Source organism: Aedes albopictus, chromosome 1 (assembly GCF_035046485.1).
Source record: "Aedes albopictus strain Foshan chromosome 1, AalbF5, whole genome shotgun sequence".
NCBI classification, from domain to species: Eukaryota; Metazoa; Arthropoda; class Insecta; order Diptera; family Culicidae; genus Aedes; species Aedes albopictus.
The window spans coordinates 172,045,656-172,065,268 of NC_085136.1; the positions used below are offsets into that span (position 1 = coordinate 172,045,656).

The 19,613-nt window shown below is 38.5% G+C and overlaps 1 protein-coding gene across 3 annotated transcripts in view; it reads left to right on the top strand.

Annotated features, from left to right (window-relative positions):
- The window catches only part of LOC109405285 (homeobox protein homothorax), a 534,195-nt gene that overhangs the window by 353,776 nt on the left and 160,806 nt on the right, over positions 1–19,613 (top strand). For all 3 annotated transcript variants that reach the window (XM_062850402.1, XM_062850455.1, XM_062850504.1), the window contains one exon: positions 4,618–4,766. In XM_062850402.1, the coding sequence (XP_062706386.1) occupies positions 4,618–4,766 (149 nt within the window). The remainder of the gene's footprint in view (positions 1–4,617; positions 4,767–19,613) is intronic.

A 19,613-nucleotide genomic window follows, 5' to 3' on the forward strand; every position in this document is an offset into this window, starting at 1 on the left:
TTTTACAGCGGATTTAGCTTCGTGGTATAATTTAAATTAAACATCGTCACAAAAATCACTAACCAACCCATTCGTACGTCATTGCGACGCGATAGGATTACTGGTTATCGTCACGGACGACCGGAGCAGTTTCGTCCCTCACGGAAAACCCTTATGCAGCACATTTTCCTCTGCGGCAATGTATGGGGGTGGAACTGTTTTTAATTTTCCGAGTCAGTCCCTCCGAAACATTAAACACACACGGCAGCAAAATTTCGCCGTTGACTGGCCACATCCCAGCCAGTGTGATCCAATCTCAGTTACCAGTGGACCACTGGCTGTTTGGTAGATAAATATATTTATTTAATCTGAATAAATATTGTAATATGTACATTATAGGCATTAAGATTCATTAAAATAGCCAAGGGTAGCAGAATACTGACAACGCTTAACAATTTCGTCTACCTTACTCGTTTGGTGAGGCAACAGAAAAGGGGGACTAACTGGCAATGAACGCAAGTAGCATATAGCTAAAACGGCCTCTAATTGAGCGGAGTGATTTAGAGCGCCCCTTTTCTTTGTGTGGAGGTGACGCTCCATCGACCATGGTGAAATAAGATGGAACTCAGCAAGGTGAATGAGCAGGAACTACTTCAGGCGTTAAAGAAAATCCAATAATGGATTCCTTGACATTCAGAAGTTGGATGGAGGCATTACATCCGTTTCGTCAACGGAAAATACCTGAAATTAAAAAAAAAACTATGTCTAAGGAAAAGGAAACCTCTGCCTAATGTAGATCTGCATTTCTGTATTCTACGTATAAATTGGGTATCTGGACTAAACTTTGAAAGGGCCGAAGGCCATGACCCCGGGCTCCCTTATTTCAAGAGCATGAGCATGTGCATGAGCATGATTGACCGCCCGCGGTTGCTCCTCTGTTATTGCAAGGACAACTGCATTTACACAAAGAACCAACAGATGATGCTTGGGATTCGCTTTCTCTTCATTGTGTAAATGCTGGAATCCCAATACTTTTCAATAAGCAATACCAGCGCCGGCCGCGTCCGAATGCAGGTCAATTGAGGATAGGGAAGGAAGTGATGACGTGATTCTCGCTTAGGCCAATAACCGAGGAATTCTCTGCGTTACTAAGAGAAATCACTAGGAGTTTGGACAGCGGAAATGGAGATGTGTTGAGGATTTTGTCGTGGTAAACGAGTTTAATGTTTTGATTCGCGATTAATAATGCGCTCGCGAAGAAATACCCTTCTAAACCTTGGACGACGAACGCGATCTTTTGTGCCTCAAAACTCACTCTACATAAGTTATTCATTCGCAACTAAGGAGAACACAATGCTAAACACCGACGCATCTGTAGTTTGCGTTTCCGCGCGAGACAATGCTGAACGCGATCAATTCACAAGTATTAACAAAATAACACGTGATAAATAAATCAGAAAGATCTAACCGCATGGTTCGCCGTCTATCTTTTACCGACCCTCTCTTTTCCAGAAATTCATGCAACCTTTATTTGAGTCAAAACATTTATTCATTTGGACTAAAATATTACAAATGTCAACACCGAAGATGACGAACCATTCAAATTTTTGTGTTCATGCAAAAATAAAAGGAAATTATTTATTATCAACTGAATGTGCATTTGGAACTAGCGCCGACACATGACGTGACGAACTTTTCAATATTTGTTAGATAAATACACAAAAACCAGAGCTGCAGCATCTTCCACTAACTGGCCTCGAAATTACACTAAACTGCTACAACAACACACGGGTACGACGAAGTGCACATTCAAATTGTCGACGACAACGCGGCCGATCCGAATGAAAAAAGCAGCACTTCCTTTGCCTCCAAAAACACACTAAACCGCCTCGTACGAAGTGGAGCATGCACACAGGACGACGACGCGATGCAACGACGAACCAAAGCAACCTTTACTATTGAGTCAAAACATTTATTCATTTTGACTAAAATATCACAAATGTCGACACCGAAGATGACAAACCATTCAAATTTTTAAGTAAATGAAAAAAATGAAAGAAACATATTTATTATCAACAGGAGGAAATCAGTGAAGTACTAGATTGAAAGTAGTGAGCTGAATTTTTGTATGGTGAGATGATCAATCCTCCATTTCTGCAATGAAATGGTGCAAACAACGTGGGTTATATGATTTCTTGCCTAATTTGATGCTGTTTGAGCAAAAGTTTGGGTTACTGTGTTATTGAAGTTGCAAGAAATAAATAATACAACAACACAGTTATCCAAACTTTTGCTCGAACAGCATAAAATTAGGCAAGAAATCATTTAACCCACGCTGTTTGCACCATTTCATTGCAGAAATGAAGGATTGATCATCTCACCATACAAAAATTCAGCTCACTACTTTCAATCTAGTACTTCACTGATTGCCTCCTACTCAATGTGCATTGGGTACTAACGCCGACACATGACGTGACGAACTTTTCAATATTTGTTAGATAAATACACAAAAACCAGAGCAGAATTGTATAAATCCATTAGCATTAATTATTATGATAAAATGGAAAGAGCTCACCAATAAACATCCTTCGAAGTGTCCAGTGCGTATGTGCTACAGCATCTTCCACTAACTGGCCTTTTCTCCGAAATCACATTGAACCTCTACAACTACACACGGGTACGACGATGTGAACATTAAAATTGGCGACGACGACGACGTAGCCGGTCCGAATAAAAAAAAACGGCTTTTTCACTTTGCCTCAAAAATCACACTAAACCGCCCCGTACGAAGATGAGCCAGCCAAATCGGCGACGACGACGACGCGGCAGGCCCAAATGAAAGAAATGACCTCTTCACTTTGCCTCCAAAATCACGAAGATGAGCACAGTCAAATAGACGACGACGACGACGACGACGACGACGTGCACGCGGATGATCCGATTGAAAAAGCGGCCTGTACACTTTGCCTCCAAAAACTCACTAAATCGCCCCGTACGAAAATGAGCACAGTCAAATAGACTACGACGACGACGTGTACGCGGATGATCCGAATGAAAACGCGGCCTGTACACTTTGCCTCCAAAAACTCACTGCCCCGGGTTCCCTTATTTCAAGAGCCCCCACAAAGTCTTTACTTCACGCGTAAAAATAAGAAATAAGATAAATAAAAGTGCATGAATCATTTAAACTTCATCGAATGAGTGTAATCTGTTATGTATTTTTTTTCCAAAAAACACTAGCTTTGTACCGAAAAATAACTCGATAACTATTTATTTTTGTTATTATAAGATCAAACCAAGGAACCCACCCAAGGAACTTGAAACTCCGTTTTTTTTTCAATCATAAGAACAAAATTTACAATTATGATGATCTTCTTTGAAATAACTTATTTTGTACTTACTTCGTTCCCAATAACTCGATAATAACTGATTCAGTTATTTTATATTTCAAAATATGTTGTTCTTGGTTTGTTTTTATAATGATAAAATTAGTTATTATTGAGTAATTTTCCGGAACAAATTCAGTTATTATTTTTTTTCTTGTAGCTCTTATTCCCAACAAACAAATGACAAATTGTGCTAATAAGCTATTCATTTTTAATATTAAAATTGGTCTTCTTTTGCAATTTCTTCTGTTCGTATTTCGACTATTATTTGTAATCTTCCTGTCAGTTATCCATTCATGTAGTTTCGCCTGAAGTTGATTTCACAAAGATTCTGCTGGAAACTCTGCTAGAAAAACTACTTTTGCGATAAGGCCTCAAAATTTACAAGAAGTTTCTCGAAGGTTTCTGCAATAAATTCTTATTTAAGTTTTTCTACGAACGCAAAAATTAAACCTGGCTTAAATACAAAAATTTAATAAATCATCACGAGGACACGCGTGAACAATTTTTCTTATTTTAAAATTTGTATTATCATTGTTTACACAAGAATTCCAAATCTAGACATCTGTTGAATAAATTATAGTAGGTACCATAACTTCTTCTAGCTACGCTCTTCCACAGCGACATCATTAGGCAAGAAATATGATAAAAATAATTATCGTTTTTTTTTTATTTCTTCAACTTTTTTAACGATGGACGTATAAAGAGGCTAAGATGTGTAGCTGCATGCATTTTTTGCACACTTGGCGCACTTGTATCCTTATTAGAAAATTCATAGATGATAACATCTCAACTAATATCTTGCTTGTGGTGACAATGATTCACCCCAGAGATGTTGAGCATAACGAATGAGACGGGGTGAATAACTATGAAACACGAAATCAAACGTGGACTGGGCTAAAATCACGGACGGACAAGTAATTTAAGATTTATCATATAATGTGTTTAGTGTACATTTGATCCATTTAGATAGCATATTTATTCCATCCCAAAAAAGGGGTGCATAATCCTATTATCTTTTGCCACAGGCGAGAGAGATCACACCAACACGATAATAGTGAGGATGGCTGTATTCTACCACCCTGTCAGTAGACTTTCCAACGGGAATTTGCAAGCCTAATCGTATTCATAAAATAATTTGATACCGTTCCCCAGTTGGTCCTTTACAGTGGGATTGCGCGTGAAAATAGTCTTAAATATTTCATAACGGACCAATTAACAGACTTTTGACTTTTCTTTTTTCTAATTACAGGTGATGCGAGTAATACGAGTATCGGCAGTGGGGAAGGCACGGGGGAGGAGGACGATGATTCCAATGGTAAAAAGAACCAGAAAAAGCGTGGCATATTTCCTAAGGTGGCAACTAATATTCTAAGAGCGTGGCTGTTTCAGCATTTAACGGTGAGTCATCCTTGTTTACATTACAATATTGTATTTCTTGCTTTCTTTCTGTTTCATCATGGTGAAGCTGATATCTTTGTTCACTAGGGTAGATTATTGACATAATCCAATGTTGTTAAGTAGTTATTAAATAATTGAACCAACTAGAGTGATTGTTTGGCCTCCAAAACAAGACCCATGTCATATAATTTGAATGTTGGTTCTATCGATGAAATTTTTCCCGACATGTCTTTGCGAATTCGAAACTCGGTTTTTTTGTAGCTTGGCAGACTTAACGAGTGTCACTCAGGTAACCAGCGCAGCGTAAATCATGACCCAGGAAACAGCGTTTGATGAATTCGATTCATTCAGCAGTATCGTTGCGATACGGATTCCAGACAAAGAGGCAGTAATTCAGAATCGAACGAGCCGGTGACCAATACTAGGAATTTTGGCAGTAAATGTCATCTTGTAAAGATTTTTCACTCTTGAATTGAGTGTAATTGTGTTTTGTATCTTTTGATTCCGCCCTCTGATGCTTATCCTTTGTCAAGTACAGTCGGGTCTCCTATTAGACGCTACCATCCACTTAACGCCCACCGCGTTTTCCCGGCTGTCTTCTAACCAATTAAGTTCATTTGTACGTGATGAGTCTATATTAATCACTAGGTGCAAAAAAATAGCTGGATTGGATGCAATACAGCTGAGAAATTGCGATGGGCATAAAGTGGGTGGTAGCGTCTAATAGGGGTGATACACAAATTATGTCACGTAAAAATCGACCATTTTCAACCCCCGGTCCCCCCTATTATCACTTTTTGTATGGAACCTCAATATTTTTGTAAGGGTCGTCACGTACTGCCGGATTTCAGATTTTGTAGACCCAAACCCGACCCGAACCCGAACAAATTTGAATTTCAATGTTCACTAAATCAAGATCCGACACGAACCCGAAAAATTTTCGTCGATCAAACCCGAATCCAACCAAATATTTCTCAATGAACCCAGTCAAAATCCCATAAAATAAAATAATTGCTAAACATATCGTCTATGACATCGTCTACTGTTACCAAACTCGACAGTTTTCGAAAATTTCCAAGTCCGGGAAGCTTTTTGGGAACGGAAGTTGATTCAGTTTACGAAGCGAAGAGTGCCTAGCAAGTACCGTACAACTCGTTCCGTATTTTCAATCACACAATCAGGACGGCTGTATTGACGCTGGCTGGTTGGTAGAAATTGACGTCAATAGAACGCAATCAGTGAAGTACTAGATTGAATGTAGTGATCTGGATTGTTGTATGATGAGATGATCAGATCTTCATATCTGCAAAGAAATGGTGCAAACAGCGTGGGCTACATGATTTCTTGACTAATTCAACAATTACCCAAACTTTTGCTCAAACAGCATCAAATTAGGCAAGAAATCATATAACCCACGTTGTTTGCACCATTTCATTGCAGAAATGGAGAACTGATCGTCTCACCATACAAAAATGCAGCTCACTACTTTCAATCTAGTACTTCACTGATTGCGTCCTATTGGAATTGCGTTCCAGTGATCTGTTATAAAGTTATCGAGTGCTACCGCGGAATCGCGGCCAATTAGTGACAATGGAAGGTTCTAAGTTTTGAAAAAATAGTGCAGATTTGTAGATTATTTAAATTTTATACGAGAGCGCTCCAATTTCTTAACCATTATGATTTTTTTCAGATTTGTGGAACTAAATATTTATATCTAAAATAATTCTAATTCATGAAAATTTGGATTTCGGCTCAGTTTTGTGTGCAGATTGAGAATGCATATGGAATTACCTAAATAACGCAAAAGAAGCCAATTTCGGCAAGTGTTCAATGCTAGGAGCACTGATTCAAATTTTAATCATCGCGCAAAGAAATTTAATACAGCAAGCTCCAGCTGATTTAACGTTCATTCTCAGCTCCGTACTGAAGTCATGAAAAATCAGATGCTTGCTTATTTCTTGAGCAATGGATCACTAAAATAACTAAAACGGCCGCTATGCAGAACATATAACGTCACCGTAGTCTTGTGTGTTTGGCATAACTCGACTGCTGTCACTGTGTTACAGTCCATATATGATGGCTCTTTTGTTTTGATGCGGGTGGTAGCGGAAAAGTTGGCTTCAACGATCGATTCCTTGCCTGAATTTTCTACACATCGAGATAGGCCCAGAAATTTCTCGCAATCTGGCGTACTACCCATTGTACTGGAATAAATTTTGACTTCTAGGGTAGTGGACGTATTTTAGCCCATCTTGGGAATTTTATTACATTTATCATATAATCTCTGTAAAATCTTGGTAAATTCTTTTTGGAACTTTCAATAAAAATTCACCAAGAATTTGTAGGGGTTATATGAGAAATGTAATAATATTCTCAAGGTGGGCCAAAATTCCTGCCCGGGCCAAAACACATCCACTACCCTAATTCTATCAGCTCTATCAGTCAGTTATCAACTGAAGAAGCTATTAATGAACATTAGGAATATTCTTTGCTACTAATATAGTGCCAATAATCTGAATATATTATCATTTTTGAAAATACTGGTCTATTTCTCCATTTGTCTAAATTTGTATAGTGACTTCACTGACTTGATACAACACGAATAATAAAACTTAAAATCAGTACTGCATATAATTTGTTTGATTCACTACTTCCTCAATTTAACTAATTTATCAAAATTCTTATATGTTACGTGATTACGTGAGAGCGTCAAACCACAGTTCAAAAATTACTCAATACTGTAAAATATTGGCGTGAGTTGTAGACAACAATTCAACCCATACTAATTTCCCCTCAAACAGAGTTCCGCAAATTTAAGTCTCGTGGAGTATTTCCTCACACCCTCAATAAATTAGAAATGGTCCCTCTTTTGCAGACGGTCTGCGAAATGTGTTTATAATCATCTACCGGTAATTATTGTCACGTGACAGTTTTTTATGCTGGGGGATTAAAAAAGGTACGACAAGTTTCATTTCAGCGAATGGCATTTGGGATAAGCAATATATAGCGTTTAGGGGGCGTACCGTCCCAGGCTTTTGTGCCTGCAGCCATCAAGCTCTAGCATGAGGAATGATGGCAAAGCTATGGAAGACTCAGGCAAAAAGTCACAGCTTGGGTTTACTGGATGACTAACTAGAGCGTCCCGGACTACAAGAGAGGGTCCACGAGACATACCGAAGATGGAATGGTGTAGAAAATGTAGTGTTTATCTGTCTATCTATCGTATCGTATCTATCTAAATGTACATAAATTTATAATGTGAATGAATTCAATGCTATAGTACACACACCAAGAGAAGGATAGGAAAAAGTATTCTACTTTTGTCGTGTTGCAATTTCATTAAATTCTAACACCCTCAATAAATCACTCAGACATCCACTTGCTACCTTTCCCATTCCGTTAGTAACTGTTTTCCATTCAGATACGGCTTGTGGGTTTTGTTGTTGATGTTATTGATGTTGATGCTGATACGTATTGCGTAAATATTGCTATTAAATTATTATACTCTTCATTGCTAAATATCGTTTTTCAATTTGTATAGCTCCAATTTGCAGATTCTTATTATGTATAGTATTTTATAATAATACGTTTTCGCTTCTTCTTCCTCTTATTTTTCTTCTCGGAAGATGAAAAAGAGAAGTCTCGCGTTCACTATCATACGGGCGTATCTACAATGATCGAATTCTCTTCATCGTTTTTTTCTTTAGTCAATAACTCGGACGGCAAATAATTTCCAGTTTTTATTGTTCTGGATGCTAATCCTTGTCGTCCCTAGCCTTCTACTTTTACCAAAATAAGAACAATAAATCATTAAAAAAAATAACAAAATATGATCTGCAGTAAACTTTAATATTTCATTTACAATATAAAATAACAAGTTAGGTAATGAAGCATTTTCAATCATAAAAGTTTAGGTAAATCAATGACACACCCAATTTTCCAAATGGGGAAGGTGGAGGTGTCAAGCATTTTTATCAAATACTGGCTATTCCGGAAAACGTCGTACTGCATGTCTACTGTGTTTTTGACATATAGCTTCAAAGAGACATCCCTCGCAAATTCATGTGAATGGGAGCCCCTTTTTCCAGAAAGGGCAGGGGCCTCACACCAGTTTAAGAACCTTCTCCGGCCCCTAATCCTAATCAAACTTTCACGCCAATCGGTTCTGTAGTTTACGAGCCTATAAGGGTCAGACAGACATACAGAGGATGGACAAAATTATCGGGACAGGCAAAATTTTCACTTTTCAAAAAATGGTCATTATATAAGTCATAAATGCTCAAAATTTTATTGCATTCGAATCATGGAATTTGGAGATGTAATAGTACAAAGTTGCCTATCGGATACTTTCACGAAAATCTTTCTAACTTAATGTAAAATAGCCCGATATTTCCCAAATTTGGACCATTGATAGACATCTGGTTGAGAAATGTTGATGCACTTTTCGAAAAGTTACAGCTAGCTGACCATTTATGGAAAAGTGAAAATTTTGCCTGTCCCGATCATTTTGTCTTTCCTCTGTACAGACAGAAAAAAAATTTGTATATACTTTTACAGAATTTCAACTAGAGATACCGCATTTTGTATATATTTTTTATGTAGATATGTTTGCACAATATATTTTTTAGATTTATAGGTAACTAACTGTCCCGGCAAACGTCATAGTGTCTGCCTACTGTGTTTTTTTGTCGTACAACTCCCTAAAGATATCCGCTGCATCTTCATCTGTCTAGGAGCCCACCCTTTCCTAAGGTCGGAGGTCTCCCGCACCATGTTAAGAACCTTTCCCGGCCCCAACAACACCCACATACAAAATTTTAAATCGATCGGTTCAGTAGTTTGCGAATGCTTAAGGGTCAGACAGACAGAAATTCATTTTTGAATATATAGATTTTATCTAAAACTAGCTGTTCCGCCAAACGTCGTACTGCCTGCCTACTGTGTTTTTTGACATACAGCTCCATAGGGATGTCCCCTGCAAAATCATATGTACGGAAGCCCCTTGTTCCAGGGATCGGAGAGGTCTCACACTAAGCTAAGAACCTCACATACAAAATTTCACACCGATCGATTCAGTAGTTTCCGAATGTATAAGGGTCAGACCGACAGACAGACAGACAGACATTTATTTATATATATACAGGGGATAGACAAAATGATCGGGACAAGCAAAATTTTTACTTTTCAAAAAATGTTCAACTAGCTGTATTTTCTAAAACTTCAATATCGTTTCAAAATTCAAGATGATAATTATAGTTCATTTAAATTCCCTCTAGTTGTCTTGAATATAAATATGTTTTGAATGAAAGTAACAACATAACCTTCAATTAATAGAAAATGTATTGGGATGCATATTAAAAATAAACCAATTTACTAAGAAATCATAAAATAAATAAAATCGCTATAACTTTTTCTCTTGTTAATAATTTAAAGTTGTGTCAAACGTTTTTCAAAACTCATCATATAAGTCATAAATGGTCAAAATTTCATTGCATTCCGTTCATTGAATCCGGAGATATAACAGCTCAAAGTAGGCTATCGGATAATTATAACTTTTCTAGAATCTTTATAACTTGGTGTAGAATAGCCCGATCTTTTCCAAATTTTGTCCACTGATACACAACTAGTTGATCAACTTACAGTGAAAATTTGAGAATAATTGATGCATTTTTCGAAAAGTTACAGCTAGTTGAACATTTTTTGAAAAGTGCAAATTTTGCCTGTCCCGATCATTTTGTCTATCCCCTGTAGATAGATATATAGATTGTGGATGCGTCTTTGACTTTGATATGCATATCTCTTGAAAGTAAATCCAAGAATTCTTGTACAATTCTTATCATGAAATTAATACTAAAGCTACTAGAGCGAATTACTACCAGAGCTTTGGATTACTACAAAGGCGAATATCTTTGGCACAAATTTCCCAAATGGAGGAAAACGTGCCTCTGGAGCCGACCTACTAATATCTGAAAGCGAATAATTAAGAACGTTACCCTGAACTAGCAACCCCGAAGAACCCAACGAGATTTTACCCGAAATTTTCGTCCCCTTCTTATTCGATTTTTTCAAAAGTTTCTATACGAATTATTTTCCATGAACTGACTACATTTGACCAAAAAATTGGCAAATAGCTATTCTTGAATTTTTACGAGAGCTAAACGACTGCTGATTCTAATTTTAATCAGGTTGCTTTTCTTTCTTTGAAATCAAAACGTCTTTAGGGTATCCGAATTGCAGAAAAAATGAATAATTTTGGTGATAACATCCCGATGTTCTTGCAGTAGGTTATGTTTTAAATCTTAATTGGGTTTTGCCAAATAATTAAGATCTTGTAAGAACTTGAAAGAAAATAGAAAAATATCGTTATCACTTGGGAAATGTTATTTTACAATACATTTCTGAATACATACTGTAATTGTGAACGAATATATGTGGCTGATCAGGAACATTCAAAGACATTGTCACACTTGAAGATAAAAATTGCATTGGATTTCGTTTGTTTTGTATGATCAGATTAATAATACTTTTTTTTTCAGTTGATTCATATCATATTTACAATTCAATTTATGTAACAAATGTAAGTCAAGTGGTATGTGGATAAATTGCTCTCTTTTTCCAAAAGCAAAAAAACACTGCCTCCTGCATTCCTGAAATAAATATCTTCAAAGAAAGCGAAGTAATGCCACGGAAGAAGTCGCTCTTTTCTCTTCTGTCTTTCTTTTCTTTTTTGTGATCATTTTTAATGCATAAACATTTTCATTGAAGCGCAATACTGCGAAGAGGTCGTGCGATAAAACTTAGGATTGATCTCCTGCGGTTTAGTGTACGAAAATTTATTTCGAAAACCGATCTTTGATCTAAACCGATACACCGCCTCACCGCTTTGGTTACTTGAGCCCTTTTCGATGTCTTTCGAAGTAAGCGCTGGCATCGACCGTGAGTGTAGATACAAAAGCGGGGATATGCTCAAAGAATAACCGCGATCTTGAATTGCAGGTCAAGCTCACGGATTCAGAGTCAATCTGCTGTTACAGATCCCTCAGATTAATCCCCCTACAATGAAAAAAATTGAGAAAAAAACAAGTTGTATATAAACTAGCTTACTTTAGTATTGTTAAACAAACCAACACCATCGTGAAAATGTAAAACTTGTCATTTTTTACTATTTAACCTTCCAGGTGACGTGATATTGGTCAAGTTATCGGTCATCCGATGCTTAACAAAAAAAAAAGAAAATTTCCACCATTTGTAATGAGTATAACAGCGTAGAGAATTGAATTAGTTGAAACATAAACCTGTTGCAATATTTCTTCATGTACGCTACACATTCGGTTCTTAGGGTAGCATCTTGCTTATTTAAGGTGAAAGCGTTTAATTTTCAAACACTCGAATTTTCTCTAAAGCACAAATTAAAAAAAAGCTCCAAATCAATCGGGCTAAAATGCCACTTAAAGGTTACTTAAAGTGACCAAGTAACGAGTAGCATTTTCAACTTTGAAGGCTTACTATATGATCTGAACCCGTGCTTCACTATATTCGAGCTGATTGAAAGGTGCCCATTTGGTAGCCTTATCTAAGGATTCCAGCAACATACATATCAAACCCAATATCAAATTATACTGCAGCTACGTGACGCCAAAATAAGAATACACCAATCAAAGTAATTATGCTCCTTTTACGAAAATGGGAATCAATTGGGCAGCAAAACAATTAAAAAATCATAGTTACGTTGTTTCACATCAACAATGCTTTTCAAAAACTCACATATCAATGATTTGTGATACAGGAATTGAGACGAGACAAGAAGAAGTGAATAAAGGCCTTCTTTCGAGACCACGGCGCAATCAAATGTACACTGACATCGGTGGTCGGTCCACAACAAGGCGATCTTTGGCCTAAAACGCTTCGGCATATCAATGAATGCATTACAATAAATCGCAGAGAATAACAAACAAGGCATCAACAAAGAGGTACTTTAACCGCATTTTTGCATTATGTGCGCACCAAGCTTGGTAAATAATTTGCATTTTATAAATATAAATGTCTTAAATTATTTGTCATTTTGTATTGACATTCAAAATAAGATAAGATTATCGCGTAAACGCACACATGCATTTTTACAGCAAATATTGTTCCAAGTGGAACTTGCAGCTACCAACATGCTTCCGAAATCAAGCAAAGAAGCAACTGAAACTGTGAAATAAAGAAATAAATGCAGGCATACCTGCATAAATACAGCAAAACAAACAATATTTCGTGTTTGCACTTGCGCTGCTTTCAGTGCATTAAATCACGATACGTATACTATATAAACATTGAAGAGGCCATAAGGGCTAAACCGCCCAGATTGAAGCAAGTGGCAACATCATGCAAGAACGAAAAAAGCACATACTTATTGCTGTTTGTCGGGTGGTACCGATTCAAGTGCGCCATGCCATACCGCCTTGTGCACATACTGGTCACTGAAGATTCGCTCCACGACCGACTCATAAATAATGTAAATAAACATTGTTTCCTTATCAGCCGGTGACAATTTCTCGGCAAAGTGCAAACATGAAAATTGGAATCACTGTTAACTAATGATCGGAAAAATCTTTGTTTTTGCACGTGCACGTTGTCCATGAAAAGCGCCATGCTGATTAAAATATAAACATGTTGAACAATCTAATGATTACCGTCAAGGTACCATTCACCGTGGATCTAAGAGAATTCGGGGCAAATAAGGGCTGTCATTTGACACCAGTCTTATAAACATTGTAGGTGCCGCTTTTAATTGCCTTCATTATAGGTTAAAATTAAAGCAATGTCCACAGAAGTAGAAAATTTTTCACAAAATTTGGTGATATAGTACAATTAATAGAGGGTAGTAAGGTCGCTTAATTCCGTGGTAGGTCACCATTCACCGTGGTAGTAGGGACCCATTCACCGTGTATGAGAAATTTTATTTTATTTTTGTTTAAAAATGATCAAAACAACCCAGCTAAGGGAATTTTCTTCGTTTAAATTCATTTCAAGTAATAACTTGCAAGATTTTATTATAAAAACGAATATTCAAATTTTCAATTTTTTCTAGATATATGGGGCACGGTGAATGGAGACCATTGATTTTTAGGGTACCCATTTACCGTGCCTTTTTGTTTCAATTAAAAAGTACGAGTAATCGTACTTTCTTGTTGAACTTACTTCGGTAATGCAAAATACATACCTAATATGTGAATTTAATTGCTTCTTAGTGGAATAAAACCGTTACTACATTTAGTTTATCGCTTAAATCCCCTTAGCGCAGTTTTCGTTTTTTCACTATGAATGCAGTGAACGAGCAGAAACCCGCTTCATGTAAACACACTTTAGTGTCAAAATTATACTTTTAAATGTTTCTAATGAGCGTTTTGACATGGTAACAATACATTAGTGTTGTATTGGTGAAATTGAAGGGAAATTGTCATATCATTCAATCGTAATATGGGAATAATGAAAAAATATTCGAAAGCACACGGTGAATGGAGCCCCCACGGTGAATGGCGCCTTGACGGTAGTTCATAATCCATTTTTTGAGGAAAAATATCCCGGAATCCAATATCAAAAAATCATATCAAATCCAAGGATGCAAATATGATTGTTCGTGGAGATCTGCTTTGTTTTGTTATTGAGATTAGTGTTAAATACAAAAACAAAACGCAAGTAGGGGTTCAGCCAGCTATGTGACATAACAATTTTCTTCGTTAATCAAAGAGCCCAAAAAAAAAAAAAAAAGGGCCCACAATACTATTTGAAGATAGTTTAGTTCTGGACCAACATTTAAAAAGGGGCCTTGTGGGGACTTGCGCCTTTTTTGCGAAATGCCTAGGCGCTGTCCATGAACTGCATAGACTCTTTTGTATGAATCGTATACTTTTGCTAGACGCAGCCCAGCCACCTCCCCCCATAAAGTCCACGTAATTTATAAACGGGTTCTATAGCAGCCAGCAGTTTGCTCTTACTGATAATGGTAGGTAAATTCAGCCCAAGACTAGCATACGAAATCGGAAAGGCTCTATTTTTTGTTTTTTTTTTTTTTTTTGAGACAGAGTTCCACTTATGTTATGTGGTGTAAGCCTGCAATTTGCGTTTGGTGTAAATGGTGTATTAATTGCGTGTTTATTTCCCAGAAGACCCTAAATCGAAAGAAACTTGTTTCCTTAAGGTACACTGCACTGGGGAAAGATGAAACGCGGAGTTTTGGAAAATGTGTCAAAATAATTTACAAATGTATTTTTCACCAAGCGATTGTTTAATTCACAGACTATGTGTTGTGCCATTCAATGGTTTATCGTAATTTAATAACATAGTGTTAACCCGCTGTTTCATCTTCTCCCACCCGTTTCAACTTGCCCCGGTGTACCTTAAAATATGTGAATGCGGCTTTTCAATACTTGCTCTTGACTTGTAAATTGCGATAAATTTCTACATAGAGAGTCATCTATACTAAAATATTAAAGCTATATAATTATAATATCTACTGGAGATTTGTTTCTATTGCCGAACTCTTCAATAGACTATGAAATATTTAATTTGCTTAACCATGATCTACATATCTCGGAAATATAGCTGTTGCAAAAGATTGAATTATTTACATTTTCACATGTAGCCTTTTCATTGATGCGCCAACATTTGGTATCAACTTTCAACGACATCCGCAGGTAGACGACGTCATTCCTACGAGTCGCCATGCCTATAGCGAGAAAACTGCCATCTCCTGGTGGTCTTCAAATGGCAGCACACGAAAATGAATTATTTCCAACATGCTGTTTGTTATTACACCACAATCCCATTTCCTGATTCGAGATACATTTCCGATGTATTTATTCGAACAAAATATTCATAATTCTAAAGCAGTCCAGTTAGGAAACAGCTAAAGAGCAGGACGAACAGAAAGTGTGCCGGATGGATGGGTTTGGATTTGAAACTTTTCCCTAGCTATTTGTATGTATTTTTTTTTTGCTTGTAATTTCCTCCCCATTCTGCATTTTGATTTGGGACAGTCGTTTTCAGGGGATGATTTTTTTTGTACTGGATATGTCGGTGTTTTCCGACGTCCATGTAACGAGATATCCGTCTCTCCATTATGCTTCATTTCGCCATTTTGCAATCTAAATGAAAAGCTGGTCTTTCTCTACGCCGTCACCCTATACCATCAAATCAACCTGCACGTTCTTTCTGAAGTTACGGTATGATACATAGTAACTTATATAACCGTCGTTGGGGGTAAGAATTGGTAAAATAAAGATAATCAAAGATTGTTTGGTGAAACGTCTTATGACCCCGGGAGTCAATCGCTCCGACCCAGAGGGGACGGGCCTAAGCCCCAAGCAGCTGGTCTGAGCCTCGGCCGCTTCCGGGGTGAGCACTCAAGGCCATCTTTTGGTCTCCCGGGTCCCAGGGCGTTTAGTAGAGGGGGAGTTTCGGACGGTGTTGAACCTAACCACAAATACAGGGAAAATTTACCTTAATTGTGTATTGGGATGATCCAGATGATAGGTACATAAGCTGTCGAAACGGTCTGCGAGCGGTCGGAGAGATGGTGATGAAAAGTGTCTTCGGCATGGCCATGGAGCGACCTGGAAAGCCACCGGAATGCGGCCGTTAGCTAGCTGGGGGCGCCGCAGATGAGCGACTAGGACGTTGTCGGGGTGGTCGCTAAGATGCGGCCTGAAGGCGACTCGAGCTTCCGTTGACGGCCCATGGCCGAAACATGGCCAGAAGCGGTTGAAACTTGATAAAAAGCGGCCGTAGTGCCGCCATGGGGGGGGGGGGGGGGTCGTTGAACGGTTGGACGTGGCCGGAGAGCTCCTGGAGTACGGCCAGTACGCTGCAGATGGCTCATGGAGGACAACCGGGATACGAGCGGCGGCCTAACGGCTGACAAGCTGCCCGGATGATAGTAAGCGGCACGCGACCCGTGGGTCGAACAGGGCCCGGCCGTCGAGTAGCTGTAGTGCGGCCGGAAAGTGGCCGTAGTGGTATCCGAATGGCGCGGCTTTTTGCTCACGCTGTTGCGTTGATGATTCGGGGACTTTGGACGGAGAAGCTTCTTCCCTTCCCCCCAAATGGAGGGGGGGGGATACGACAACGATTTGACCAGTTCAATGGCGTATTGACCCTGTGCCTGAACTATACGACACCACAAATTTCACTCCTCGCCTCTTTACTGTTCGGCGACCGTTCTTAGACTCCTCGCTTTTTCCCTTTCTGCTTTTTTCTCCCTCTCTCTGCGTTATTGTTCCTCTCCTCCCGTTCCACAGTTCCGTTCCACATCGCAGCCAACTTTAGTGCTTGTTCGCTCCGCATATATGCGTTTCAACTTGTTTTTAAATTAACCGTTAAAGTCTAGCTTAACAAGTTGGGTCCCTAGTTTCATACACCGTAAGTCTATCAACAATTTGTTACCGTTCGGTAACATTCCCCTTCTGGTCGGGAAAAAAAAAGAATGATTTACAATTGTTCTTTTTTTACTAATCACTAAAAATTAACAAAAGGTAATCTAGACACGGAAAATAAACGAATAAAAAACAAACAATACTCTCAATAATCTTTAAATTAACGGAAATTTTATGTACAGAAGAATACATCACGGAACAAAACGGGCTAACTAGGCCCCTTATTATTTGGAGACTCTATATCCACTTCGTCAACATATTCGGTCTATCTATGCTGCGCCGAAGTTATTAACGCGGTTGCACTTCAACATCGTTTCAGTCTTCCTGCATACCAGTCGTGGCCTAATTGAAGCGCACGCCACTCACTGTCTCGCGGGATAGGACCGACGAGAACGAATGACTGAACAATACTAATCGTCGAACAGCTCAGGGTGTCAACAGTACTATTGGTTCCGGAAAGTTGTATATAAACAACAAGAGAGAATAGTACACGGTTTTTCTTGGTATTCGTGTTCAATAGTGTAATTAAACTATCGATCGTAGTCGTATAACAGTTAGGGCTTCCAATTCCACCATATAATGAGTACAAAGTCACGTAATGTGTGGTACTACTCATGTGTGTGGACGAGATAAGCTTGTATTCGAGTACGATTCGCAATCGGGAGTAAACATCGTTGTAATTGTATTCCAGTTACATGAAAAAGTAAGCTGGTTTTGATCGGCCACTTTTGGTCTCGATCAGTTCAAGTCCGGACTTATAGATTTGGATGGCTCTCGTTCGAGTTATAACTCATCCTGCGCGCATGTATTGATCAAAATTTCTGTTCGTCGAGGACGTCTCCTCAGCTGACCAGATATTATTTGTAAAACTGGACCCTACGTGCTTCCTACGGATAAACATAACATCATCGTAACGTGCTTCAGTATTGGAGCAAACGTTAGTGAACAAGTGGTGGAGGACAAAGGGTGGGTAACCAATTTAACGAATAATGAGAACAATGTAGGTGTTTTTACTTCAGAACAGCTTATTTGGGAAGGTTTTCGTGGGGATCGAAGTACTAACTCTGTTAACAGGATTGAATCATCGGTTGACAACAGTGTCGACGGCTATTGCCACACCAATTCTCCAATGCTTTTGTATGGAAACCTAATGCCAATGTTTCGGTTTCTGTGCGACGTTTTATCAGGAGTGTTCCGTTACCTTTCCGGGTTGATTAGGGTTTTGTTGTCCGTTCATATGTGCAACTTGCGAACGGTTTTGTGGATTTTGGAAGTATTTGTACAAATCTCACAAGCATAATGTGTGCTGCTGTGATAATCACGTACGAGTTAGAAGCGTACAAATGTAGTTTAACCGCAGGTTAAATACATATACAGCTCAGTGGCCTGCTGAAACTTAGATAGACAAAGTTCAGAGTGAGCTAAATGATCAGCCTGTAGGTCATTGATTGTGAAGTCATTTACAAAGGGATTATTCTCATCTACTCGGTTGAACGCCATATCTTCTGAGAATTAACGAATAATTCAAGAAGAGAGAAAGATAAAATCGATAAACTCAACTACTAGGCTGTGATCTAGTCTACTAGTATGAATGATATTGACGAGATAGGTATCCTTGTCTCGTAAGTATTTCCGAATTTGGTTGATTGTATTGTCAATTCTATGATTTATGTAAGGATCATTGAAAGAGTAGGCCTCTTCACAGCTGAACCAGGTCGAAGCTAGCGTACTAGTCCGATGCTAAAATAAGTTTTTTTTTTCAACTATCGGCAATTCATGATGAAGTGTAAAAATACTGGTGTCGCATACTGATGACCATGTTGAAGAATGCACGATGGATTCTTATTTGATAATAAAGCTATTCATTGAACGGATGTTACAAATCGGCTCAATTTCAACACTCTGATATCCGAAGTGTTTGAGGAATGTTTTGAGAGTCTACTGGCAAACAAATTACGATCGTTCGTGCTGTACTATTCTACACAACCGAACCAAGAAACTACACGGCCGCGAAAAGTATCAAGGTTATTTTCCGCACCTAGCCTGACCAGAAGTTTTCAAAGAAAGCTAATTTGTTTGAAACTCCCCCAACACTAGTTAAAAAAAAAAATATCGAGGGATATTTTTTTTCTCCTAGGAACCTCTTCCTATTTTGCGTTGGGCGCCAATGAAACGTCTTATGACCCCGGGAGTCAATCGCTCCGACCCAGAGGGGACGGGCCTAAGCCCCAAGCAGCTGGTCTGAGCCTCGGCCGCTTCCGGGGTGAGCACTCAAGGCCATCTTTTGGTCTCCCGGGTCCCAGGGCGATTAGTAGAGGGGGAGTTTCGGACGGTGTTGAACCTAACCACAAATACAGGGAAAATTTACCTTAATTGTGTATTGGGATGATCCAGATGATAGGTACATAAGCTGTCGAAACGGTCTGCGAGC